At 44.3% G+C, this 20,000-nt stretch overlaps 1 protein-coding gene across 8 annotated transcripts in view; it reads right to left on the bottom strand.

The window, feature by feature from the left end:
• LOC135111464 (uncharacterized) overlaps positions 1 to 20,000 on the bottom strand; it is a 176,557-nt gene that overhangs the window by 95,710 nt on the left and 60,847 nt on the right. For all 8 annotated transcript variants that reach the window (XM_064024763.1, XM_064024759.1, XM_064024766.1 and 5 more), the window contains one exon: positions 12,118 to 12,233. In XM_064024763.1, the coding sequence (XP_063880833.1) occupies positions 12,118 to 12,141 (24 nt within the window). In that variant the 5' untranslated portion in view covers positions 12,142 to 12,233. The remainder of the gene's footprint in view (positions 1 to 12,117; positions 12,234 to 20,000) is intronic.

Below are 20,000 nucleotides of genomic sequence, written 5' to 3'. Positions count from 1 at the left end.
CATCACTATCTCAAGCACCAACACTTGCAGCTGTCAGTACTACAAACCTCGGCCTCATTTCACTCTCCCTCGTAAAAGCTCCATTGCTCTTAATATTTTTCGTGTTTGTTCCTTCTTGTGTAACGCCGGGCGCCTGCTGCGTGTGCTGGCTCGCCACTACGGCCCTGCGGCAGCCAAGGCCTTGGAGCAACTGACTGGCTGACTCGCTGCGTGGTGAGCGGTGCCGGGCGAGCGCAGCGCACGGCCGGTATAGGAAGAGTCTCACGAGCGCACACACACTAAGGCCGCCACCACCACCACCACCACCATCTCCACCACCATCACCATCACCACCACCGCCACCGCCACCGCCGCCGCCGCTGCCGCCACACCCCCCATGCCCCCGGCAATACCAACTTAGCGGATGTTAATATTAGCGTTACTCCTGCCAGCTCAGCGTCCACTGCCTGTGTTACTACTGCCGGCATTCCTCCGTCACCGCCACGCCCTCCATGCCCCCCAGCCCAGAACCAACACCCATATGTGCCCCTACGCCCACGGCACCAGCGGAAAACAATGGCGTGGCTCTGGGCGGGGCACGGAGGGAGGGAGGACCAGTGGGCGGTCGTCTCTGTACCATGAGGAGGGAGTCACCGCGCTCACGGCCCCTGGAGGATGGAGAGAGACAGAAAGAGAGAGAGAGAGAGAGAGAGAGAGAGAGAGAGAGAGAGAGAGAGAGAGAGAGAGAGAGAGAGAGAGAGAGAGTCACATCCCTTCAACAACGGAAAGTGAAATGCAGTGAGTAATACATGTGAAGATCTACTTGTGTCTACTTCAACTCCTGTCCTCCTGTGCCTTCTTCTTCTTCTTCCTCCTCCTCCTCCTCTTCTTCCTCTCTCCCGTCTCCTTCACGTCCTCTTTCACCTCTCTCTCTCTCTCTCTCTCTCTCTCTCTCTCTCTCTCTCTCTCTCTCTCTCTCTCTCTCTCTCTCTCTCTCTCTCTGTGCCCGCTCTCCTTCTCGTCCTCGTCCTCATTCCCCTTCTTCCGCTCTTTTGTTCCTCCTTTTCCATCTACTTTTACCTCTTGCCAATACTATTTCCATTGTTACTGATCTATTTTCTCCCTTTACTTTGTTTACACTCTTCTTCCTCCTCCTCCTCCTTCTCCTTCTCTTCCTCCTCCTCCTCACCCAGACAGTATAATAACGTACAGGTTTTGTAAGAGAGGCTCCCTGACTTCCTTCTTTTTTTTTCCTCTGTCTCTCTCCCTCCTCCTCATTCTCCTCTTCCTTTTTCCCTCCCGCCTTCCACTCCCTGTCCGTTTCCTTTTATTTTCTTCCTCTTCCACACCAGCCGTTCATTATTCATGTTTCCTTCACGTTCCTTTCCATCTACCGTTCCTTCACCTTCCAACACGGACGTGGTGAGAGAGAGAGAGAGAGAGAGAGAGAGAGAGAGAGAGAGAGAGAGAGAGAGAGAGAGAGAGAGAGAGAGAGAGAGAGAGAGAGAGAGAGAGAGATCCAGTTTTGCTTTCCAGACAGATAAATATATGAGTGGAGAGAGAGAGAGAGAGAGAGAGAGAGAGAGAGAGAGAGAGAGAGAGAGAGAGAGAGAGAGAGAGAGAGAGAGAGAGAGAGAGAGATTCATTTCCAATTTTCATTTCCAGATACAAAGAATAAAAAAACAGGTAAACACATTGATATATTCACGCATACATACATACACACATACACACATCACTGAACACCCACATACACTCTTTCAACCTCATCTTCCACAGCTATCACAACGGAGAGCTCTGGGGCGTGGCACGAGTCTCTGCAAAGGTGTCACCAATAACCTGCCAGCACCACCACGGGAGGGCGCCGAACCAAGTTTCCTTATATCAGAATGGGGCAATCATCTATGTTCAAATAACAGAGATGCGGCAGAATTAGCTACCTGCGCTACTTGCCGGAAATAAATGAATGAGAAGATAGATAGATAAACAAACAAACAAATAAAAATATAAACAAAGAAATGAATAAGTAAATAAATAGATAAATGAATGAGGTAGATAGATAGATAGAGATAGACACATAGGTATGTAGGCAGATAGATAGATAAATAGATACACATATAGACGAAGAAAATATATACTGACATAGTGAATGAGGGCAAGAAATTTTCAACAATAAAACAATTCGGGTTTGTCATTTCGCTTCACCCTTTAGTCCGTCCCTTCCTCACTAAATTATCCTAAGCTAGTAAGATATCTGATTGAACCCTTCCCTAACCAAACCTAACCTAACCTAACCTAACCTAACCTAACCAAACCTAACCTAACCTAACCTAACCTAACCTAACCTAACCAAACCTAACATAACGTAACCTAACCTAACCTAACCTAACCTAACCTAACCAAACCTAACCTAACCAAACCTAACCTAACCTAACCTAACCTAACGTAACCTAACCTAACCTAACCAAACCTAACCTAACCAAACCTAACCTAACCAAACCTAACATAACCTAACCTAACCTAACCTAACCATTGCAAGCTTTCGTCCTGCAGTGAGATTACGAGTATACAGGCTGATTGTGATGATGATGATGATGACGATGATGATGGTGCTGGAAGTTGAAGTGACGGATGGTGACGTGGTGAAATTACATGGTTTGATAGTGGTGATGATGAAGATGGTCGTGGTGGTGATGATGGAAGTTTGAAGTGATGTGGTGAAGTGGTGTGCGGTGACGTGATGGGTCAGGACGTGGTGGTTGGGACGTGATGTCAGTGTTCTGGGAAGCAGTGACTCAGCCGGAACAGTCTTGGGGGGCGAGAGGAGGGACGCGGGGGCACTTGTTTCAATGGGAAGGCTTCATTACGTCAGTCCTCGCCTCGACACACGGTAATCCCCCTACTGCTCCCCACTCTCCCCTGCTCTTCTGCCATGTCCTGTCTTGTCCTTCTCCTTATCCTTCTCCTTTTCCTCCTCCTCCTTCTTCTTCTCAACCCCAGCTATTCTCTCAAATTCCATGTGGTTTTTCAATACAACACGGTGTCATTTCCTTTTTCCGGCGAGTTTCAGTTGGAGGGATGGGTGGGGAGGAGCCTTCTTCTGTATTATCCTGTCTCTTGTATTAGTAGTTAGTGCAGAATAGTTACTCAAACAGCCTTGTAAAAACCTCAAATATTTGTCTATTGCTGTTTGGATTTCCTTTGTATTTCTTTGAATTCTTCTTCTCTCCGTCCTCCTCCTCCTCCTCCTCCTCCTCCCTCTCTTTATCCTACTTCTCCGCCTACTTATTCTCCTGCTCCTACTTCTCCTCCCCCTGCTCCACTTTCCCCAACTCCTCTATCTTTCCCTGTCCTACTATTCTTCCTGTCCTTGTCCTCCTCCTCCTCCTCCTCCTCCTCTTTATATTCTTGTTATTTTATTTTTTTTTCTTTTCTACTTCCTCCTCCTCCTCCTCTTCAAGCCCCACACACCTCTAACTCATCTGCCTTCCCCTGTCCTAATATTTATTCTCATCCACATCCTTCCCCTCCTTCTCATCTTCCTCCTCCTCCTCCTCCTCCTCCTCCTCCTCCTCCTCCTCCCCCTCATCCTCATCCTTTCCTCCACTTTCCCAACACTTCTATCTCGTCTTGCCCTAATGTTGCTCCACCTTCTCCTCTTCCTCCACCTCCTCTCCCTTCAACTTTTCTCTACCTTGTCTTGTCCTGTTCTTTCTCCTCCTCCTCTTCCTCCTCCTTCCCCATCTTCTCCATTTTTCTCCCAGATATAAATGTAGTGGTAATATTTTTTTTAATGCTATGTAATTCTTATGCATCCTTTCGAAAACTCATGTATATAATTTTGTATGTAACTTTCCCACACCACCATTCTTCCTTCCTTCTTTCCTTTCCTGCAAGCCAAGAATGGAAGGAGTGGTGGATGGGAGGGGAGAAACCTAAGCCTTTACTATCCCACATCTCTTACCTTAGAATAGAGAGTGCAGCTTATCACAAACAGCTTCGTAGCCTCGTAAGAACAAATACATATGTTTGCTCCTACGTGCTCTTTCTTTGTGTTCCTTTGTGTTAGTGTTCCCTTTGTTTGTGTTCCTTTGTGTTAGTACTCCCTTGTCCTTGTCCTTCCTTCTAGCTTCACCCTGTATGTAAGTGTTGACATCAAGCCGCCAAGAGTTTCACATCCAAGAGTGTCATATTTAAGAGTTTATTGTGCCCGTTAGCGACCTTCCTGGATTAGTGACGTAAGGCTAGGTTGTGAAATAAGCTTAGATGGTCATCGTGTTATATTTTAGTGCTAAGATAATGATAAACTGGTTAAATATATTGAATAAACGCATGGGCATCAACAAACAGAAAATGACCGTCTGGCGAATTCTAATGAAGCCAAGGTTCTCTCTCTCTCTCTCTCTCTCTCTCTCTCTCTCTCTCTCTCTCTCTCTCTCTCTCTCTCTCTCTCTCTCTCTTTCCCTATCTATCTATCTGTTTACCTATCTATCTGTTTACCTATCTATCCATCCGTTTATCCATCTATTTGTCTACCTGTCTATCTAAATATCTATATGTCTATCCATTTATCTATCTATCTATCTATCTATCTATCTATCTATCTATCTTTTGCAATAATAATGATAGGCAAGAGTAAAAGACAAACTTTTAAATAAATACGAGAAGTTTATGACGAAATCTATCTCTCTCTCTCTCTCTCTCTCTCTCTCTCTCTCTCTCTCTCTCTCTCTCTCTCTCTCTCTCTCTCTCTCTCTCTCTCTTGACCCTCCTATCAACAAGAAGTCATCAGGAATGCCAAATCGTTCTTGGTTGCAGCGCCCTCCCTTCCTCTCTCTCCCTTCCCTTCACCTTTCTCCTCCCACCTCTCCCTCCCTCGTGTCCCTCACCCAGCTCCTTTCTTTACCTCCCAAACCTCTCTCCTCCTTCTCTTCCTCCTCTTCATCTTCTTTACTCTCAGTTTAATCCCTCTCCCTTGCTTTTCTCTTCTCTTCTCTCTCTCTTTTCTTTAACTTTTCTTTTGTTTCTTTTATTCATCTTCCCACTTAATATTTATCATTCTTCACTCCTTCATCCATATATTTTTCCTACCTTCCTCTACTTCTCTCTTTTCTCCCTCTACTTTCTTTCTTTTCCCTCTTCTTTTTTTTTTTGTTTCTCATCAATCAAATTTCCTATTCCTTATATCTTTCTTATTTTTTTACCCTTTCATATAACCTCCTTCCCAATCTCTCCTCACTTTCCTTTCCAATTCTCTCTTTTTCCATCTTTCTTAACACAAATATTTTTTTTTTTACATTCAAGTTCTTTTCCTTCAATAATCTTTTTCTATCTTTTTTTCAGGTCCCCGTTTTACTCTCTCTCTCTCTCTCTCTCTCTCTCTCTCTCTCTCTCTCTCTCTCTCTCTCTCTCTCTCTCTCTCTCTCTCTCTCTCTCTTCTGTCAATCAGTCGTGACGTCACAGCTCTTCCTGGATCTGACAGTGATTTCAACAGTTTCTAAAGTACCAATCCAAATTCAAGGCCGTGTGTGGACAGGGCCATTATGCAAGGCTGTCTGTCTATGTGTGTGTGTGTGTGTGTGTGTGTGTGTGTGTGTGTGTGTGTGTGTGTGTGTGTGTGTGTGTGTGTGTGTGTGTGTGTGTGTCTGGTATATACATATGAATTCAATTTTATTTATATTATGTTTATCTGTCTGACTACCTGGCAATATCTCTCTCTCTCTCTCTCTCTCTCTCTCTCTCTCTCTCTCTCTCTCTCTCTCTCTCTCTCTCTCTCTCTCTCTCTCTTACTGTGTGTGTGTGTGTGTGTGTGTGTGTGCTTTGACCCTTGGCCGCTGCGTGCACATGGCTGTTTAGACCCCCAAGGTGAGGGGAAGCTGAGGAGGGGAAGGGGGAGAAGCAGGAATGGAGGGGGGAGGGGAAGAGTGAGGAAACTGGTGGGGGAGACAGGAGAGGGAAAGAGATTGAGAGGGAGGGGGAGGGGGTAGTGAGAAGGAGAGGGAGAGGGAGAGGGAGCGGGAGGGGGAGGGAAGGAGTAAGAGGAGTGACTTAAGAATTTCGCGGTCTTAATTTTTGCGTCTCTCCTCCCCTCCCTTCCCCCTCTCCCTCCCCCTCCCACTCCCACTCCTTCTTCCCCTCCCCCCATTACTTGCTGCGAACGTGCTACATATGAGTACAGGTGGTGGTGGTGGCAGTAGTAGTTGTTGTTGTTGTTGTTGGTTGTTGTTGTTGTTGTTGTTGTTGTTGTTGTTGTTGTTGTAATAATAATGATAATAATAATAACAATAATAATAATAATAATAATAATAATAATAATAATAATAATAATAATAATAATAATAATAATAAACAATTCCATCCTCTTTCCTTTCCATCCTCCTCCTCCTCCTCCTCCTCCTCCTCCTCCTCCTCCTCCTCCTCCTCCTAATCTTCTTCCTTCTTCCTCCATCATTCACAACGCATCATCATCGTATCATTACAATTCATTACTAAGCTGGCGGAGGCAGAGGCAATGGAGGGAGAGGGGAGGGACAGGGGAGGGGAAGGGGAAGTGAGACGTGGTATGGGGGGAGAGGGAGGGGAAAGGGGAGGCAGGATTTAAGCAGTTGCCTTGAACCCTCCTTTCACCCCCCTTTCTCCCCCTACCCTCTAACCCCCCTTATCTTCCCCTCAACCCCTCCATATATAGGCCCCACCCCCTCCCCCTCCACCTCCCCTCCCTTCCCCATCCCCCTCCCTCCCCACTCCTCCTTCCTCGTGGCTCCTCCTCCCACTGAAAAGTAGGTCAGGACACCGCCAGCGTGCAGGCCAGAGAGAGAGAGAGAGAGAGAGAGAGAGAGAGAGAGAGAGGGGTGCCTACAGATAGACAAATAGACATACGGTCAAACGGTAGGCAAACACATAGATCGATCGATAGATGGATAAATAGATACAGATAGATAGATAGGCTGATTGACAGACAGAGACAGATAGACAGACAGACAGACAAGAGACAGGAAGAAGCAAACATACAGAAAAAAGGTAAAATATAAACTAAGATACAGACAGACAAACCGACAGACAGACTGGCAAACAGAGACAGGCAGATAAAAACAAGCAAATAAAGACAAATAAACAAAACTGCAAGACGAGAAGTCACACACACACACACACACACACACACACACACACACACACACACACACACACGTAAAACCTTGTGTTTCATTGTTTCATTCATCTCTCTCTCTCTCTCTCTCTCTCTCTCTCTCTCTCTCTCTCTCTCATTACTGCCTATCTTCCTTTTCTCTCTCTCTCTCTCTCTCTCTCTCTCTCTCTCTCTCTCTCTCTCTCTCTCTCTCTCTCTCTCTCTCTCTCTCTCTCTCTCTCTCTCTCTCTATCATTACTGCCTATCTCCCTTTTCTATCACTGCCTTCTCTCTCTCTCTCTCTCTCTCTCTCTCTCTCTCTCTCTCTCTCTCTCTCTCTCTCTCTCTCTCTCTCTCTCTCTCTCTCTCTCTCTCTCTCTCTCTCTCCCCCCACAGGTGTCCCTCCCTCACCTGGTCATTAGCTGAGGGCTTCATCAGACCCAATCACTTGACAACTACAGGTAGAAGTATTGCTGACTGGCGCCCCGTGATTAATTATCTGTATCTTGTTTGTCGTCTTTTCTTCTTTTTATATTTTTTCCTTCTTTTCTTCTTTTTTTTGTATCTGATTTTTCTTTTCTTTTTTTTTCGCATTTAGGCTTTATTTTACTATATCTTTCTCTCTCTCTTTTCCTTTTTTTTGGTAGTAGTAGTAGTAGCAGTAGTAGTAGAAGTAGTAGTAGAGTTGTTGTTGTTATTATTGTTGTTGTTGTTGTTCCTTCCTCCTTCTCTTTATCCTTCTTTCTTTCATCACCATCATCATCATCATCTCTTTCATCACCTCCCCTTCCTGTCCTTAAGTCTTCTTCGACGCTTCTTCTTTTTCCCCCCTCCTCCTCCTCCTCCTTCTTCTCTTCCTCCTCCTCCTCCTCCTCCTCCTCCTCCTCCTCCTCCTCCTCCTCCTCCTCCTCCTTCTTCTTCCCTTTCCTCTTTCGTCAATGCCGTCGCCTGGGAGTCTGAGTATTTCGAGAAAAATGCTGATTGTCGTGAGATAATGCCGTTAATAAACTGTCCGTGCGAGAGAGAGAGAGAGAGAGAGAGAGAGAGAGAGAGAGAGAGAGAGAGAGAGAGAGAGAGAGAGAGAGAGAGAGAGAGAGAGAGAGAGAGAGAGAGAGAAATAAAATAAAATAAACTGATAGACAAACAGACAGACAGACAAAATCCCTTATTACAATTGGAAGTGAAAAGAATAAATTTAGCCAGAACTGTATTTGTTGAGTAAATAAAGATCAACTTCACTTCCTTGATTCACGTCGTCTTGTCAATTAAATAGTTTTCAACCACCTGTTCCCCGCAAACTGAGCTTTATCATAAGGAGGCAGAGCAGCGGCGGCAACTGTAAGGCGCAAAACAACCAGCTGATCTACCCTCCGTTACTTGCAGAAAGACGCCGAGTGTGAAAGCAGTATTCTGAAACGCTGTGCTCTCTCACCACAACTACGAATATTTTCAAAGGCCACAGAGATGACTAGTCCGGTTCTCAAGAGCGTTTTTCCTGTTAATGATGTAGAAATCTTGTTAATCTGTCACTAGAACTACGAGAAAAAAAAAAGTAACATCAACTAAAACCTTTTGAATGTAGTGAAGGTGCCACGCAGTAGTGTTTCAGAAGAGTGTCGCCTGTGTGGCTGAGTTGGTAGGGTGGCAGTTAGTTCCGGGGATCGCGGTGGCTTCACTAATGCAAGTCAGGGAACACAGGTGCCTGAGTTAATTGGGAGGCATAGCTATGCCTCTCCACCTTCCACAGAGGGTGTATGGGGATGGTACGAATATGTCCCAGGCCTGACGCCACTTCCATGACAAAGGCGCCTTACCTGCACACTTCGCTCGAGGAAAGCACCGGCTGCCGTAACATGACCTCTGAAGCCAACTAACAAACACACTTCAAAGGAAATACTTCCAAACAATACAAAACAACATGAATAAGCTCATGAAACAAATCAACAAAGCAACATCTACGCCATTATACAAAACTTAATTACTATAGGGAGGAAATATCTCACGACATTAAAAGCGACAATGACATCCTCACTACCTACTCATAAAAAAAAACATTAATAAATAAAACAAATAAATAAAAATAGATAAATAAAATCAAAATGAAGGGCACTGGTGGTCTTGACGATAGGGAGTAGAAGGGATCAGTGTAGTTAGGTTTCCGCCAGCGTCAGATAAGGTGATGCAAAAGATGAAACCAGCAGACAGAAAACAAAGCAATCAATGTACAACAATGACAACATCCGCTACCTTTTATTCTACCTCTCATTTCATCTTTCAACTTTTTTTTTTCTCTTCTAATATTCCTTCTCTTCTTAATTTCTTCACCCCACCTGTCTACCCACTCCCCTCCCAAAAAATGCGAAGTAGTGGCCAAATTACTTTTCATTATGATAACCTACCTCAATTCTTTAATACTATACTTGTGTTATACCATAAGTTTTACCTTTATTTAAGTTGGCCCCGTGAAGTAAAAAGAGAAAACGTGTACCTCAACTGTTATCAGAAAACGTGGTATTTGTTCCTTTTCCTTGGACTCGGTAAAGAAAACTAATGTAAGCAGATTGTTTGATCCTGTGCTTATTCCTTAGTGTTACACATATAAAAAAAAAATCCATATTACTTCAGTGACCCATATGAAATTTAAGAAGAACACGTCTTGCTCAACTGTTATCAGAAAAGTAGGATTTTTTTTTATCTCCATAGCCTGAGGAATGATGACAAAAGAACAGTGACTTCTCCGTACCTACTTTTCCCCTTACTACACTACAAGTTTTATATTTACATAAGTCTACCACTTGAGGTGAAAGAGAAAACGTGTTGCTCAATGCATATCCGTGTGAAGTTTGGCGAGCTGCCACCAGGGGAACGAAGCCTGACCTATAAACAACTAGTATACCTGACCTTAAACACGATGGCACTACCACTACTACTACTACTACTACAATCATTATAACTATTAATACTGATTTGTTTACTATTATAGGTTAGCTAAAGTAAGGTACGGTTAAGTTGAATAATAATAATAATAATAATAATGCTTCATCTTCAGTCTCAAGGCTAAACTTATTTCCTCTCCCTAAGAGTTCCTGAAGGAGAAAGGGAAAAGGTGTGAGCGAGAAAAAAGAGAAGAGAAGGAGGAGGAGGAGATATAAAAGCAAACATGAAAACTAAAAAATAAATAAATAAATGAAAAAAATAAAAAGTGAAAGGCTAGAGAGAGAGAGAGAGAGAGAGAGAGAGAGAGAGAGAGAGAGAGAGAGAGAGAGAGAGAGAGAGAAGCATGGAGAAGGAAAACAGTCTAACTTAAAACCGAAGCAAATAGGAAGAAGAAAAATATGAAAGATAAAAGAAAGTGAGGGAAAAGCTGAGAATAATGAGGAATAATGAGGGAAAAGAAAAAAAGAGAGAAGTAGAAAGACAATTGGAAAAGAGGAGAAAGTCAGAGAGTAATGCAGGGAAAAAAGGAAGGAAGAGAGGGAAGAGAAGGGAAACCAGAGGAACGAATAAGAAAAGAGAAATAATGGAGATAAGACAAAAGAAGGAAAAGGAGGAAGGTGATGATGTAAGAGTGATGGAGAAGAAGAAAAAAATAAAAAGAAAAAGAAAAAGAAAGAGAAAAAGAAGAAGATGACGACGACGACGAGGAGGAGGAGGAAGAGGAGGAGAAGGAGGAGGAGGGAGGGAGGGCACTGGATAGAAGAAGCGGGAAGAGAGAGGTGAGAGGAGGGGAGAGAGGAGAGGAGATGAGGTGGAGGAGGTGGGGGGTGGACGAATGGAATTTCCCTGCCCTGGAGGTGGACTTCATGACCTTCTGCCTATACGTAACGCTTAGGCCTATCTCTCTCTGTGTGTGTGTGTGTGTGTGTGTGTGTGTGTGTGTGTGTGTGTGTGTGTGTGTGTGTGTGTGTAATATTTGATTGCGAAATTAAATGAAGGTTACGGAAATTTCTCTCTCTCTCTCTCTCTCTCTCTCTCTCTCTCTCTCTCTCTCTCTCTCTCTCTCTCTCTCTCTCTCTCTCTCTCTCTCTCTCACCAGTATTGTTTGAATATAAATGAACCAGTAGGCAAATTATCGTATTAATATTATGTGTAAATACAGAATGTAAATAAAAAAAATAATAATAATCTACCTAGCTCTTAAAGCAAGGGTTACGTTTATTCATGCAAGTTTAGTCTCCAATAAGTTTTAGGATGCCAATGAATTACAAAAGAAAACGCCAGTAGAACTAAACCACAGAAGACGATCCTGTTTTAAGGGTAACAAGTGTAAATATAAAGACTTTTTTATTTATATATTTTTTCTATACCTGGATATCCACTGCATAAGAGCGAGGAGTGTGACCTTTACTTGGCATTCTTTTATACAATTGAGCTTCCATCAACAGGAAGTCCTGATTAACATAAGGAAGACGTGTTTTTTGCCTTCAGTCTAAGCAGGAAACGAGACAATGCTGCTATTGGGCAAAATCAAAGCGTAGGAAGTTAATTGGATCTTCTATTGTAGAGTGGCTCACCCCATATGTGTCTGACAAGGAATATCCATACGTAAATTATATAATAAAGAAGAGCGTGTCCTGGCTTCCAAAACAAACATAACAATAAACTAAAACACGTAGTTATTTGGTGAAACCTAAATTCAATAAGGATATTGAATGCTAACTTTTTAAAATCATATTAATAAAAACAGTTTTATATAAAACTGATAGAATTGTTACACGAACACAGTAAAAAAAAAAAAAAAGTGGCTTCCAATATAAAGAGAAACTAATGTAAAACTCACAGACGCAGAACAAAACAAGAGATTAAACCAGACGAATAACACAGATACACACACACACACACAAAAAAAAACACGTATGATTACCACGGAATTAATACCTTCAACATACAAAACACACAAAACACAGCAAAAAAAAAAAAAAAAAAACCACACAAAAAAAACAACAAACAACACAATATTAACACAGACAGCAGTAGGGAAGGTAGGAGGCGAGTGTGGGTTGGCTACTTACATTAGGGGCGAGGTGGCACGTCATGGCGGCGGCGGGCTTGGCGGAGGGGGGTGTGGGGGCGATGGGGGCGATGGTGGTGGTGGTGGTGGTGGCGGGGCTCTCAGCTCACCGCCACTCTGTTAGGGAGAGAGAGAGAGAGAGAGGTGAGAGGGGACGCTGTGCTGGGGGGGAGAGGAAGATAATGGGGAGATGGGTCATTGAGGATGGGGGGTGAGGGGTAATGGGGAAGGGATGATTGTGGTTACTGGTACCCACTTCATACTTCCCTTACACACACACACGTGATCCGAGAGAGAGAGAGAGAGAGAGAGAGAGAGAGAGAGAGAGAGAGAGAGCACATACACACATAAAAACAAGCATGACAGAACAGAAATACCACACAACATCACGCTACACACAAGGAAGAGTAATAACAGCAAGAATTTTTTTGTATATAACAAAATCAGGAATAAAATCAAAACATACTTAAATCCATTCACTTATTTTCCGTGTTTACGTAACATTGCATTGTTGTCCATTGGATCTACCTTTATTGTCTTGTTCTTGTTATATATTTTGTCATTACTCCATTGTTTACATTTGGGAAGTTGAAACATGGAGGAAAGTTTCAGAATATTTTAGAGTCCCTGTAATCTTCCATCCCAATTCAACAGAAAACGAAGAACAATCTACACACTCTACATAGACTCACCAGTATTGCATTCCTCTCATCAGAAGCCAAAATGAAACGAAGGTCAGACTTAATTAACAGAATTTACAAACTCCCGAATACTAGAGTTTCCCTTATCACTTGCCAACTTGCCCAAAGAAAACGAAGGACGGAATTTATAGGATTTACAGAAATTTACGAATAACATATTCTTATTTTATTGCATGCTAAGAAAAAAGTTAAAACAATAAAATATTTATACAAGCTTTTGCATATCAGAGACTCCCTTTTCACTGTAAATCTAGAGAAAAACAGACAGATTTTACAGGATAGGCTCAAAATCATGAATATTATAGATTCCCCTTTCATCTACCCACAGAAAACGTAGTATGGAAGTTGGAACAATTACTCAAGATTACGAATATTAGAGACTCCCTTTTCACCCTTCCACTGAAAAACGAGAGACGAAATTTGACCCAATTCTACCCAAAACTATAAATACAAAAGACCCCCTTTTAACCCTTCCACAGAAAACGAGGGGAGGAATTAACAAAATCAACACTAGCCCATGAATAATTGAGATTCCCCCTTCACCCGCCCAGAGAAAACGGAATGCTGACTACGGTGTTTGCAAGGGGACACGTTTGCATCAACACAGAACCACTGTTTATGGTGACGTAAGCTAATAAAGTGAGTTTTCCTAAATAAAGGATGCTGAGAGGTGCAGGCTGAGAAGGCAGGAGGGTTGGCTGTGGAAGGAATGATATGGATTGGAGGGAAGAAAGAACGAGATAGAAAGAAAGAAAGATAGATAAATACTCGTAGATAAACAGACAGACTGAGAGACAGACAGAAAGGCAAATAGATAGATAGATTGTTTAATTGACTTATTCATTGTTTCATTGATTGATTAAGTGAGTGAGTGAAAGAAAGATAGAAACAAACAAACAAACAAACAAACAAAACAAACAAACAAAGGCAAATTGATATAGAAACTACATAAACAAACAAAAAACAAAAGAAAGGAAATAAATGAAAGAAAAATGAAATAAAAGAAAGGAAGAAAAATATAGGAAAAGGAGAAAAATTATAGTGGACTCCTTCTTCTTCTTCTTCTTCTCCATCTCCTCCTCCTCCTATTCTTATTGAAATTCTTATTAATGCTCAATCTCTTCCTCTTACTCTTTCTCCTCTTCCTTATTTTCATCCTCTTTCTCTTAGTTCTATCCTCATTATTATTAGTCTCATCCTACTCTTCCTCTTTTTTTTATTTCTACTTCTTTTCTTTTTTCTTTATCCACTCTCTTACTGTCTGTCAGTCCGTGTGTCCTTGTGGCTGTCTGTCTGTCTGTCTGTCTCTCTGCCTGTCTGCCTGCCTGTCTGCCTGTCTCCGTCTGTGTGTCTGCTTCCTGCTCCATGCATCACCTCCCCTCTCTCCCCCATCAGGCACACATACACGTGACAACTGTCTCCCCCTTCTCTCCTCTCCCCCTCACTCTTCCCCTCACTCTCTCTCTCCTCACTCTCACCTCTCTACTTCGCGTCACTCTTTCTCACCTCACTTCCTCTCACTTTTCACCTCTCTCTCTCTCTCTCTCTCTCTCTCTCTCTCTCTCTCTCTCTCTCTCTCTCTCTCTCTCTCTCTCTGACACCTTACTTCTCCCTTATCAAAAATTAAACACACAAAATATTCACATGTTTCCTTCTCCTACTCTCTCTACAGGCTACAGACACTCACACGAGGCACATGCGGGTGGTGGATAGTGGGTGGGAAGGGAAGGGGAGATGAGGGGAGAGGTGTGGAGGAAAGGGGGAAAGGAGAGGGAGAGAGGAAGAGACATCACCATTCTTCTATTAAGGACTGTTGTTAAATCTTTCACATGTCATACCACGTGTCACTTCTTCCCGTCTCTCTCTCTCTCTCTCTCTCTCTCTCTCTCTCTCTCTCTCTCTCTCTCTCTCTGTACCTTGACCTAAAACTGCATTGGGAGTAACTGTCTCAAACACGGTGATGATTGTGAAAGATAAAGTCTATCTCTCTCTCTCTCTCTCTCTCTCTCTCTCTCTCTCTCTCTCTCTCTCTCTCTCTCTCTCTCTCTCTCTCTCTCTCTCTGAGTTTACTGTTTTATTGTTTTATAATCTTTTGTGGTTTATTTTCATGTGTGTTCTATGTTGCCACATATTATGTCAGTAAACAACAACAACAACAACAATAATAATAATAATAATAATTTTCTCTCTCTCTCTCTCTCTCTCTCTCTCTCTCTCTCTCTCTCTCTCTCTCTCTCTCTCTCTCTCTCTCTCTCTCTCTCTCTCTCTCTCTCTCTCTCTCTCTCTCTCTCTCTCTCTCTCTCTCTCTCTCTCTCTCTCTCTCTGTGTGTGTGTGTGTGTGTGTGTGTGTGTGTGTGTGTGTGTGTGTGTGTGTGTGTGTTAACGAACAGCCACACACACACACACACACACACACACACACACACACACACCACTACCACCACCACCAGTGCATGCACACAATCATACAATCCATCACAAGCGGGCACAAGGTTTTGTCTCGAGTGTCAGAACATAAACACACGTGGGCGGCTGATTTGCCTTAAAGGACACACCGCTGAGGGCAAGCTTAGGTCACGGCGCAGGCAGGGAAGTGCTCACTATACATACAGCTCCTCTCTCTGTCTCTCTCTCTCTCTCTCTCTCTCTCTCTCTCTCTCTCTCTCTCTCTCTCTCTCTCTCTCTCTCTCTCTATCTATCTATCTATCTATCTATCTATCTATCTATCTATCTCTCTCTCTCTCTCTCTCTCTCTCGCGACTTCATTCTAGCAACGACGGCAGGTTTAAGGAGATTGGCCCACCTCTCTCCCCTCCTTCCCTCCCCTCACCCAAGTAACATAATAGGGATTTGTGGGCAAGTGCGGCTGATTCGCTCCTTTCACCCATTGTCGGTCTTGTTGGGGCGGGTGGTGACCGGCACCGCGCACGAGCCCTATTGTGAGTAAACCTCCAGCGTTGTTACTCGCGCGTCTCGCTGCTAAGGTGATGTCACGTTTATCTTGGAATTTTTCGGGGTAATCTGGCGTGTTTCTGGTGGTGGCTTTTTACTAGTGGCTGTCTCGGTTATTCTGTTACTTGCACTCTTATCGTTTGGCTGTTCTCTTCCCTTTATATATATTTTTTCTTTTTATTTATTTATTTTTTATGTAATAGGGGATACTGGCCAAGGAAAACAAATAAAAAAAATTGGGAAAAAAGACCCACCGAGGCGCTAGTTCCCAGAGATAGAACAACGATCCAGATATGTGTCTTGAAACCCCCTCTTCAAAGATACCAGATCATAGGAAGGAATACAGAAGCAGGCAAGGAGATCTAGAGCTTACCAGAAAAAAAGGGATAAATGATAGAGAATACTGGTTAACTCTTGCATTAAGGAGGTGGGCAGAATAAGAGTGAAAGTAGAAAGTCTTGTGCAGCGAGGTCGCGAGAGGAAAGGAGGCATGCAGTTAGCAAGATTAGAAGGGCAGTTAGCGTGAAAATAGCGGTAGAAGATAACAAGAAATGCAACACTGTGGCGAGGCTGAAGACAGTCATTTAGAGTAGATAAGTTGGTAAGACGAAATGTCGCGTTTACTTTAGAATTTCGGGGCAATCTTGCGTGTTCCTGAGGTTACCTTTTTTTGACTGACTGCCTCGGCTAATCTGTTACTTGCATTCTAAAGTATATCACTGCTTTTTGCCACATCTTTATTTAATTTGTCGCGTATGTCTTGGACTTTTTTTTAGGTTGTCTTGTGTTTCCTTTGCTGCCTCCCTGTTTCTCTGCCTCGGTCACTGTTACTTGCACTCCTAAATCTTTGTTCTTTGGTAAATCCTAGAATTTTTGGGATAACGTTGTATGCATAAGATAAAAGACATAACAGTCGAATATGATGTTGCCTTTGCTAATCTGTTACTTGCAACCTTAACCATTTGTCAGCTCCTTGCCACATCTCTCCTTAATGACAAACTGCTCTGAGTTTCCTTTTGCTCCACAGTCACCATTGAAAGTTTTACATATGCCAGACACTGGGAAGGTCTTGTAATCCCTCTTTTCTTTCCTGCAGGTCCTTGTAAAAGATCCTGTATCGTGCCTGTAGTGATGTCAGTTGTTGGATACCACGATGAAAGGGTTAAACGTTTTGCTGTCTATCTCGACTAATTTTAACAGGATGTAGTGAAAGTTATTGCAGTTGTCAAGTGTGCTTTTGTGACTGAACAAGGATTCTGCCTCATCATTGGGGAAAATACACGACAACCTGACTAGTCACCTCGGTGGCCTTTGGATATTGTCCTCATAAGAAAAGAATGTGCCTGAAAATACGAACATTGCGTTTCTCTACATAGGGCGTGTGTAAACAATATATATTTTTAATTATATAAGAGGAGCTCTGGCCAAGGGCACCAAAACTGATGAGAAAAAAAAGAAGAAAGAAAAAATCCAGTGAAAGTGCCGGGCCCTAAAGAAGACTGAGTAGCGAGGATAAGCTTGATGGCGCACTCAGCGGGTCGTGGAAGGAAGCGGCACTGATTTGAGGGAGTGGCTGCTGGTGTGGGGATCACTACTGCTGAGGCTGGGTGTTGGTTGCTGGGTAGCCGATACCTGTCAAGAGCCACCTCTCCCTCAGCACGCCCGGCACACACCCTTGTTAGATAATAAACTTCACCCACTCCCAGCAAACTTATTGGTCGCTTCCTCTTTACTGGTATATCAAGTAAGCTCTGAAGGAAGGTGCGAGACGGCTAGATGGCAAAGTTCTTATTATAATAAAGGTGAAGGAAGGTGTGAGGTTAGTGAATGGCATCAAAAGTTATGAATGGATAGAAGTTGATTGAAGCTTAATATAAATGTTGACAGAAGCAAGATTTAGATTTTTACCACGGAGATAACAGCGTGGACACTACATAAGGCACGGGGAGGGGTAGAGGAGGAAAGGGGAGTGCCTGTGTATGTCAGTGTCACCCACACGCCGCGACGTGGTCTGGGACAGCATGACACTTTCCATTTGATGTACGTAACGTGTGTGGTTGAGTAGTTGAGTTGGGTAAGAGCGGCACGAGTCTGATGGGGTGAATGCAGAGATTGGCGTGAAGCGCGGCGCCTACCCTGATGTCTGCTGCATACATTCTTCTTCATAGTATGTTACGTCTTACACACACACACACACACACACACACACACACACACACACACACACACACACACAAACACACACTTCAGTACTATGGGTCAGGCGTCTGGTGCCCTTCCGGGGAGGCACCAGTGACTGTTGCACCGCCTCTGACTGTGACACGTGCACGGCTGAGGCTCACCATACTCATCGCACTTCTCACACTCACACAGGCGCTGCAACATTCCTCCCAGCCGTGGCAGGACTGACGCGTGGCAGGCAGTATACACGAGTCACGGCGGGGTCCCTCTGACGCCCCAAGGAAAATACTGGTGCTTGATAAATTTACTCCCATATAAAACGTCCTCATGGGTCAGTATCGGATTCTCTCCTCACAGGTGGAGCGCGACTCCCTGGTGTTGTGCGGGGAGGGAGGCTTGCCTTGACCGGAAGGTTAGGGTTACGGAAAAGTGCAGGTCACGGTTCACCCTCAGGTGGCGGGAGGAGGGGAGCCACGCCGCTTGGTGCTTGTTTAGGGAGAAAGTCCGTGGCATCGCCACGAGCGAGGTGTTGGATGTCCTCTCCCTGCTTACGCTGTTGCTGTGTCGCGTCTCTGTGAGTGTATTGCAGTTGCCTGAAGGTGCACGTGAACAGTGTGAGGGACGTGACACAAGTCTCCCGTCAAGGTGAGGCAACATTCCGCGGTGCCTCCTCCATTACCTTCACTATAAATCTTTCGGAATGTTTCACGTGTCAAGGTCCATCTCTGAGGCAACGCGGTGCTTCAAACGGCAGGTATTGGTGCAACACATCATTTCTCCAGGGCAGGGACCTTCGTGACACCAGCACCAAGGGCACCACGCTTCACACTGCCTCAGGACCCTGACCGTTTCCCAAGAGTCCCGTTGTACGATGCCCATACTCCAGCAGGATCACCACGAGAGCTTCCCGGGATGCCGCAGACGGGAGAGAAGGCCTCGCACCCAGAATGGACGGTGCAATTATTAGGAATCACACAGACACACAAAGGTTCCTAACATATTAAGAGGCGTGCTTGATGTTTTGCACCCCTTCCACACTATCTCATCTTGCTACTCACCGAGGAGGCTCCTGCACCAGCAGCGTCTGCTCTCCCTGCCAGCCTTCAGGATTTAGAACATTTATTCACAGCAATCCCACCCTCAGCCTCCGCCAGGGAAGGAAGGAATGTCTACCGCCGAAGAAGCAGCAGACGTCGCCCAAGACACGAGCCTGGCACTCGGTTTTCATTAAGCACCAGAAAAGCTAAAGACATGAGGTTTCTTTCATCCGAATCCAAGACATAGGAACTTGTGAAAATACGAGCATTCAAGTGTTTGGAGAGCCTATCAGACCCTCCAACATGTGACATGCCTCGGCAACTTTCAGCAAGAGCAAGACATTACCCCGAGCACCCATCGCTGCAGGGTGGGGCGCCCCAAGGCACGGCAGGGACAGGTGATGGGGTGTTGCTTCATTGACATGCAAGACCCACAGAGGTGACCGGTGCACCAACGCAGGCTGGCATTAGAACACACCAGTCAACGCATAGCAACAGACAGAAGATAGAAGTTTATTCACCACAAAATCGCAGATACACAGGAAGACAGACACAGGAATGCAAACAGGCATATAAACACGCCCCAGCAGGCAGATACACACACACACACACACACACACACACACACACACACACACGCTATCCTTCACCCCATACACGCACATCCTCATGTCTTCTTTCTTCAGAAACTTCCATAAAAGGCGAGATCAAGACAGAAAAATGCCATATAGACCCATCCCTCCATCCACACACACACACACACACACACACACACACACACACACACACACTCCCTACCTCCCACACCACGCCACTCACTCCACTCTCACATCCTCCTACACTCTTACCAGGACACTTGTACATACACCCCCTCCCTCCATAATCCACAACCTTGCTGCCCACTCTTCCCCTCAAACCTTCACTGCCACGAGTATTGCATTGTCTCCTTCTCTCACTCTCCTTACTCCACTAACTCTTACTAACCAAATGTTTCCAGTGTTACCTCCTCTCCA

This window comes from Scylla paramamosain, chromosome 22 (genome assembly GCF_035594125.1).
Source record: "Scylla paramamosain isolate STU-SP2022 chromosome 22, ASM3559412v1, whole genome shotgun sequence".
Taxonomy (NCBI): Eukaryota; Metazoa; Arthropoda; class Malacostraca; order Decapoda; family Portunidae; genus Scylla; species Scylla paramamosain.
The sequence above is the reverse complement of the archived record's forward strand: the minus strand, read 5'-3'. Positions and strand labels throughout refer to the sequence as shown.